This window comes from Montipora foliosa, chromosome 8 (genome assembly GCF_036669935.1).
Source record: "Montipora foliosa isolate CH-2021 chromosome 8, ASM3666993v2, whole genome shotgun sequence".
Lineage (NCBI taxonomy): Eukaryota > Metazoa > Cnidaria > Anthozoa > Scleractinia > Acroporidae > Montipora > Montipora foliosa.
In genome coordinates, this window is record NC_090876.1 from 14,359,844 (window position 1) to 14,367,343 (window position 7,500).

Below are 7,500 nucleotides of genomic sequence, written 5' to 3' on the forward strand. Positions count from 1 at the left end.
GTGAAAACGATCTATTCATTGATAATCACTTCGCCTTCGGCGAATAATAATTATTGTTAATTGTTATTATTATTAATAATATAAAAATAACAAACACCTTTATTAAACCCTTCTCAAATTGTTTAATAATAATGAAAAATTATTATTATTATTATGATCATTATTATCTTGAAAATAAAATGTTGAAAATCTTTGAGAAATTAGGCCAGAAAATTTAGTAACCCTTGCAAGGTACAATGCAATAAATTGTAACATTCATGATTGTGTCTTATTGGCTTACTTCCCAAACCGAACATAAGTGCTTCAATACTTCATCGTAGCCTGGAAGGTGGAAACTGCAGGTTGCAGGTCATTGTTTCACCATAGCTGAAACAACCAAAATCTTTACTACATGTACCGTATTTATTCACTTATAAGGCGCACTCGGTTATAAGACGCACCCTAAACTTTTGAAGACGATTGTGACTAGTAGTAAAATGAAAATTTCACCTAAATACCCTGTTATAAGGCGCACCCAGAATTACAGGAAATTTTGTTGACCACGTCGCTGTACTTACAACAATTTGCTTCCAAATGTTACTAATTATGGTGCTATTCCATTTTCAAAACAAAAGCAAAAAAGTCACACATTACAAACAATAGCAAAAAAGTCACACATGGACAACAGCATAAAAGTCACACTTTGTAATTCGCTCAAGTCATCCTTCTCAGGAAACAGCGGTTTTAGTTATGAATACTAATTGATCCGTTTTACGTTTATAACAATACTCATCTGACAGATCTTTCATTCAGCAGTTGCAAAACTCATCTTAATCTTCGAGCATTCGTTCAGAGTACCGTAAACTTTCTATAGCTGTTTGCTATGGTTGAAACACTTGTCATTAGGCTAGTTTTCAGCAACAACAAAAAAACAATTGAGGCCATGTTGGTGTTCCAAACTAATCCTCTGGGAATTGAACTCTATTTTTATGCAATAATTTCTTTTGTTTCACAAATGAGCATCTATTCTAGTCATGTGAGTGGATATGCTCTACAGGAAGAAAATATGAAATAAGAAAGATTTATTCTATAATACCCTAAACAAAAATAGGAGCTCCTTGAGGTTTTGAAAGCTTTCTAAGGCACACTACATAACACATAACTTTAAAAAAGGACACAACACATAACTTTAAAAAAGGAAACCAAGCTGGGTGAAACTGACCCAACTCACAGCCGTGATGCAATTGAATGGTCAAGATTGAAGAAGTGCAGTGCAGTGCAGATGCAGTGCCTTTTAAACTGAACACAAAAATTAGAAAGACAGGCATTTTTTGTTGAAAAATTGGAGAAAATAATAAGAAAAACTAGGAACTTGAAAGCATGAAATGGGCATGCTTAGGACTAAAAATTGGTACTCTGCCTCACACTTGTACTCAAATGACTTTGTGGTTCACCAAAAAGCTGAGGAACCATTGGGTGGCAAAAGCACCAAGAAACCCATACCTTCTTTGCGCAATTTTGAATTCTTCAACAAAAATTGCACAAAGGAAATCTGGTATTTCAGAGGAACCTAAAAGTAATTATTATAAAAAGCACTTTCAAAATTTTAGAGCTGGTTACTCAGAGGATTGGTCAGAAAAAGAAGGGCTTGCAAAAATGAAGCAAAATTTGTAAACATACAGCTGTAGATTCCATTTTAAGAACTGTTACAATTTTAAAGCTTTGATGTAGTAACCTGGTCTGTGATTTGAAAGCAAGTGCTTTGAGATGAAATCTTTGCAAACTACCAAGCATTGCGACAATGTATCTAACATGATAAAAGTGGCGACATGCATCATTTTGAGTTAATCTATAGTTCCAGTGTCTGTCGAAGGTCAGGTTACTGAACCATTTTTGAGGAATGGCCTTCTTTGAGTTTGGTCTACATGTATACATGTATAATTATGTATTTTCACATAGTAATACTCAGGCTTTGTGGAGGTGACTTTAGCACGGAATTGTTTTGATGACTGGAAATTTTCAAAACTGGTAGAAAAATGTTGCAGCGCTGTGGGTATTGTTATTTTACTTTGTCCAAAACAGTACGAAATTGCATAGGTTTGGATTTTAAAAGATTATCATGAAGTAAATAGCAATGGAGCACTCTTGCCTCGAATTTTGGCAATTTATATGTATCATTTTCTACCAAGAAATGTAGTATAGTTTGACATAATATTATGTTTATTTTAAATGTGTAAGGAGCCAGCTCTCTTACGGGGTTTTTGATAAAAGATTTAAGTAAATTAATAAGCAAATCAGATGATACTAGTGCCTTAATCCTCTCTATGTTGTCTGGATAATTAAGATAACTGGCAATATTGCCTCCTTTGGGGGGCAATATTACCAGTTGTTTCCCTGGCACTTTGTATCAACCCTGTTTGTGTGGCTTAACAGGTCCAATATGTTATTCAATTATGGCCTTTCAACATCATCGCCTTAATAAGCAATACAAGGAAATCACTCCCTACAAACTATTACAGCCTTTTCATTTGCTTTAGTCTAGTTCCTGTCAGTTATGTTCCTGTCTTCTTTGTAGCAAAGAAGGCAAAAAGAGTTCCAAACAAAAGCACAATACCAATAGTGTACCAACTGGGTTCAGACAGCCGAAAATCAAGCACACCTCTCTGTGAAACAAATCACTTAATTAGTAAGAGTCATACTATAATAACAAGTACAACAATTCTTTGGGATCCCTGGTCAAAGCAGTTAAGAGCTTTTAGAGGTCAACAAGAGGTCCCAAAAATTATTGTGTTAAGTAGATCTTTAAAAATATATAAACCTAGATGTAAATCCTTTGGGTTCACTTAGACTAACACATGTAGAAGTACTTCATAAAGAATTTTCACCCTTTGCCTTACTTATTCAGGTGATTTCTGATGTGGTCATGTAAAAGAACATGTTGTTTACAGTTCTTCATCTCGAAAAAGCAACAATACTCCATCATAGGGAAGATAGCTGTTTGCAAACATTGTTTTTGTTATTCAAATTTATACATGTGCCAACACAGGAACAAAAGACCCTTTGCTTGGACAGCCGATGAGGCTCTGGTTGGCACATTAATGGCAATAGGTGATGTCAACCATATCTTCCCTATAGCATCTTCAACACTATGAAGTTTAGTAACTGTGTGAAACTTTGATTTAATAGGTAAAATTTTTAGACTGAAATGTTCCAAAGAAGAAGAGGGCTGATTCCCTGTGTTTGGTAATCTCTCCTCTGCATTAATTAATGCACGGTTGCATTTTATCAGGGTCTGTGTGGTGAGAGAACTTGCCTCCACCAATGTCTCCTGGGTTTGATTATGAGATTAAAGCTTTTACAGTCCTCTCATTAAGACAGCACTTGTCCTATACTTGGGCTATTTTAGGTTCAGACTTCTAGGTGTATATGACAGATCTTTTCTTTATTTACTCAATCGAAACAACCAAAAAAAATTCTTTATCGACTTTCATTACATAAGCCTTTCAAAAATCATGATTTTTACTTCTGGAGGGGTACAAAACTGAGCTAGTAAGGATTTTGGGAATAGCAGCCCATTGACATCCACACAGGATCACAGGAAATTTTAGGGATAGAAGTTCCATTCTTTTGTCTTTTGCTTTATTGCAACCAAACACAATGCATCTCAGAAGCAGTTTCAGCAACTTCTGAATCTAAAAAAAGGGAAAATTTAAGCCCTGGAAAAATTTCATTCTAGTTTTGATGTCACACTCATTGCTAGCGCAAGTTTTATACCCACCAGAAGCGAAAATTCTAATTTTTCAAAAGACTATTAAAAGCACATGGAAGGAAATTTGGTATCCATGGATTTTTTAAATTTGTTTTTATTTCAGAAAACCATGATGTTTTGATTGAGTAAATAAAGAAAAATCTGTCATAGACACTTAAATAGAATTGTTATTATTAGTTACTATTATTTTGATAACGCATTACTTGGATAAGGGCCAAAGCTGTGGCTGCAAGTTCTACAATTTTTAAAAAACTTGTCCAACATTGCTGCATCTAACATTGCTATACAGCAATGCTGAATGCCGCCAGTACATGTGCAAATACTTTCAACATTGCTCGCATCAAGGGCATAATTAATATAAATCGAAAATTGAGAAAACCTTTTTAAACAACGTTATAGCATGAGAAATCAATATTCGGTAGGTGGAAACCAAAAAGACCAATACGATTTTAGATCGATCGACGTTTATGAATTTTCTAATAGCTCATGGCTCAAACAACGTTGTAATTCATAGCATGCCAAATAAAGCTCGTGCAATTCCCGACAGATATCCCATTGTGTTGATACCACGCGATACACGACAGTTTCCGAAATGCATTTGACATGAAATTCTGGAGACATATTTCTTACGTATACTGTAGCTTACCCATCCACCATGCTGGGCTATCCATCGAGCAATTCTCTCGTTGAAGATGAAATCCACCACAAATCGAATGATTCTCCGTAAAAAATTCCCACTGAATCCTCGGCGGATGACAGTCACAGCAATTTCATAACCAAAACAAAGTAGAGCAACAATTCGTCCCCAGTTTATTCCAGAACGGAACAACCTTCTAGCCACTGCGGCAAAAGTTTCGTAAGCCGTTGCGGGAGTAAGACTCAACGAATCAATCATGTCCTTGAACTGGTCTTTGTATTTAGCATCTATTTCATCGCCTATCTCTCCTAACCGTTGGCCGATAACAGGTACATTCTGCGAAAACCCATGTACATCATTGCAAGAACGAAGTTCTTCTAAGGCATCTGGACGAGCGGTGACTGAGGAGGTGTTCATTTCACCGCTTTGTTCTCCTCTTTCTGTCTCATCTTGGTAGCGTTGAAACATAAAATGACGGAACACACCTTCCGTATCTCTTACGACGGCTAATTCTTCTTCTTCAGGTTCAATTTCACGGTTATTACCACCATCCTCACCACCAGAAGCCATTTTATTTGATTTTATGCAATTCTTCATCACGCAAACCCTATGGGTAGATACGTTATGTATGGGGACATATATTGTACCGTATACAAATATGTACCTTACTTATCTTGCTTAGCTTACTTAGACGCTTGGACTGCTTGAAGCGCTTGGGTTCCTTGGTCTGCTTGAAATGCTTAAATTGCTTGATGTGCTTGAGTTGCATGAGATGCTTAGGTTACTTGAGGTGCTTCGGTTGCTTGGGGTGCTTGGGTTGCTTGAGGTGCTTCGGGTGCTTCGGTTGCTTGGGGTGCTTGCGTTGCTTGAGGTGCTTGGGGTGCTTCAGGTGCTTGGGTTGCTTGAGGTGCTTGGGGTGCTTGAGGTGCTTGGGGTGTTTGGGTTGCTTGGGGTGCTTCGGTTGCTTTGGGTTGCTTGAGGTGCTTGAGGTGCTTGGGGTGCTTCAGGTGCTTGGGATGCTTGGGTTGCTTGAAGTGCTTGGGGTGCTTCAGGTGCTTGGGGTGATTCGGTTGCTTGGGTTGCTTGAGGTGCTTGAGGTGCTTGGGGTGCTTCAGGTGCTTGGGTTGCTTGAGATGCTTGGGTTGCTTGAGGTGCTTAGGTTACTTGAGGTCCTTATGTTACTTGAGGTGCTTGGGTTGCTTGAGTTGCTTGAGGTGCTTAGGTTACTCGAGGTGCTTGGGGTGCTTGAGGTGCTTTGGGTGCTTGAGGTGCTCAGGTTGCTTGAGATGCTTGAGGTGCTTGGGTTGCTTGAGATGCGTGCTTGGGTTGCTTGAGATGCTTGGGGTACTTGAGGTGCTTGGGTTCCTTGAGATGCTTGAGGTGCTTGAGGTGCTTGGGTTGCTTGAGGTGCTTTGGTTACTTGAGGTGCTTGAGGTGCTTGGGTTGCTTGAGGTGCGTGAGGTGCTTCGGTTGCTTGCGGTGCTTGGGGTCCTTGAGGTGCTTGGGTTCCTTGAGGTGCTTAGATTGCTTGAGGTGCTTGGGTTGCTTGAGGTGCTTGAGGTGCTTGGGTTGCTTGAGGTGCTTCGATTACTTGGGGTACTTAAGGAGCTTGAGGTGCTTAGATTGCTTGAGATGCTTGGGGTGCTTGAGGTGCTTGGGTTGCTTGAGGTGCTTGAGGTGCTTTGGTTGCTTGAGGTGCTTGAGGTGCTTGGGTTGCTTGAGGTGCTTAGGTTACTTGAGGTCCTTAGGTTACTTGAGGTGCTTGGGTTGCTTGAGATGCTTGAGGTGCTTAGGTTACTTGAGGTGCTTGGGGTGCTTGAGGTGCTCAGGTTGCTTGAGATGCTTGAGGTGCTTGGGTTGCTTGAGATGCTTGGGTTGCTTGAGGTGCTTGGGTTGCTTGAGGTGCTTGAGGTGCTTGGGTTGCTTGAGGTGCTTCGATTGCTTGAGGTGCTTGGGTTCCTTGAGGTGCTTAGATTGCTTGAGGTGCTTGGGTTGCTTGAGGTGCTTCGATTACTTGGGTTGCTTGAGGTGCTTGAGGTGCTTAGATTGCTTGAGATGCTTGGGGTGCTTGAGGTGCTTCGATTGCTTGGGATGCTTGAGTTGCTTGTGTTGCTTGAGGTGCTTAGATTACTTGAGATGCTTGGGGTGCTTGGGTTGCTTGAGTTGCTTTGGTTGCTTGAGGTGCTTGAGTTGCTTAGATTGCTTGAGGTGCTTGGGTTGCTTGCTCTGCTTACGGCTTGATTTATAATGTGCGTGGAACGTGATCTGGCTCTTCTGTATACGTTTTAAGCCTTTTGCATAGTTCGGAAATCTCGTTAAAAGCTCACGTTTCCTCTGCAACCCGCAAGAGTTTCTTTGCAGCTATTGTACCAGTAAATGTTTCGCTTTACGTAGCAATGACCATTCTCTGAGGATACCTGGATACCTCGAACTTATTGCACACTTTTGGTCATTGCAACTTTGTTGGTGGAGAGCCAATTAAAGTGGGTCGGTCTTATTAGAACAAAGTGGGGTCTTATTACAGCTTTTACGGAAAATGTACCTTAGTGTCGTCTGCATGTATTTGAATCACTGTTTTTTTTGGAAGAGTAATCCTCTTTTCTCGCGTTTTCTTACATTTATAAAAGGGACTTTAAGATTTACGACGCGGTCGTCAATGAGAACGACACAAAACCAGAATATCATTGGTTAAAGGATTCAAAACAAACGTGCTGCTCGTGTGGCATGCATTTTAGCACATAGTTTTTGATATTATCGAAAACGAAGAACGAAGCACGAGGCACCCAAAAGATCGAAAGCGAAGTACCTTAAGTCGAAAACGAAGCACTGAAAACTCGAAAAAACAAAGCACCCTGGAAGATCGCTTTGACCAGAGCAATCGAAAGTTTTGGGTTTCAGAACAGGCACCTGAAACGCCATGTTTAACAGCCACAGAACAAATTAAACGTTTAGCACATTTTGCCAACACAACTCTGCTTTCAGCTCATAAAGCGGGCAACTAACTTAGATGAATGCACTGAGACATTTCACCACGGTAATTTTTTTCGTGTTTCCACTGATCCGCAAATTCTTTTTTTTCCGTGGAAAAAATAATCGGCAAATAAAAAAAAAACTC

General features: G+C 39.7%; 1 protein-coding gene across 1 annotated transcript; it reads right to left on the minus strand.

Moving 5' to 3' along the window:
• Positions 1-1,355: 1,355 nt before the first annotated feature.
• LOC138012775 (bcl-2 homologous antagonist/killer-like) lies at positions 1,356-4,971 on the minus strand. The gene is made up of 2 exons (XM_068859664.1): positions 4,395-4,971; positions 1,356-2,642 (listed from the first exon to the last, which is right to left on the minus strand). Exons 1-2 carry the CDS (start codon positions 4,953-4,955, stop codon positions 2,532-2,534), a joined length of 672 nt encoding a protein of 223 aa, XP_068715765.1. The 5' UTR covers positions 4,956-4,971; the 3' UTR covers positions 1,356-2,531.
• Between the last annotated feature and the right edge of the window lie 2,529 nt (positions 4,972-7,500).

Bases quoted from the DNA above. Each gene is read 5' to 3' on its own strand.
- LOC138012775 (XM_068859664.1), bottom strand. From the start codon at position 4,955: ATGGCTTCTGGTGGTGAGGATGGTGGTAATAACCGTGAAATTGAACCT. The intron at 2,643-4,394 runs GTAAGCTACAGT...TTTGTTTCACAG, and splicing joins TAGCCCAGCATGGTGGATGG to AGAGGTGTGCTTGATTTTCG.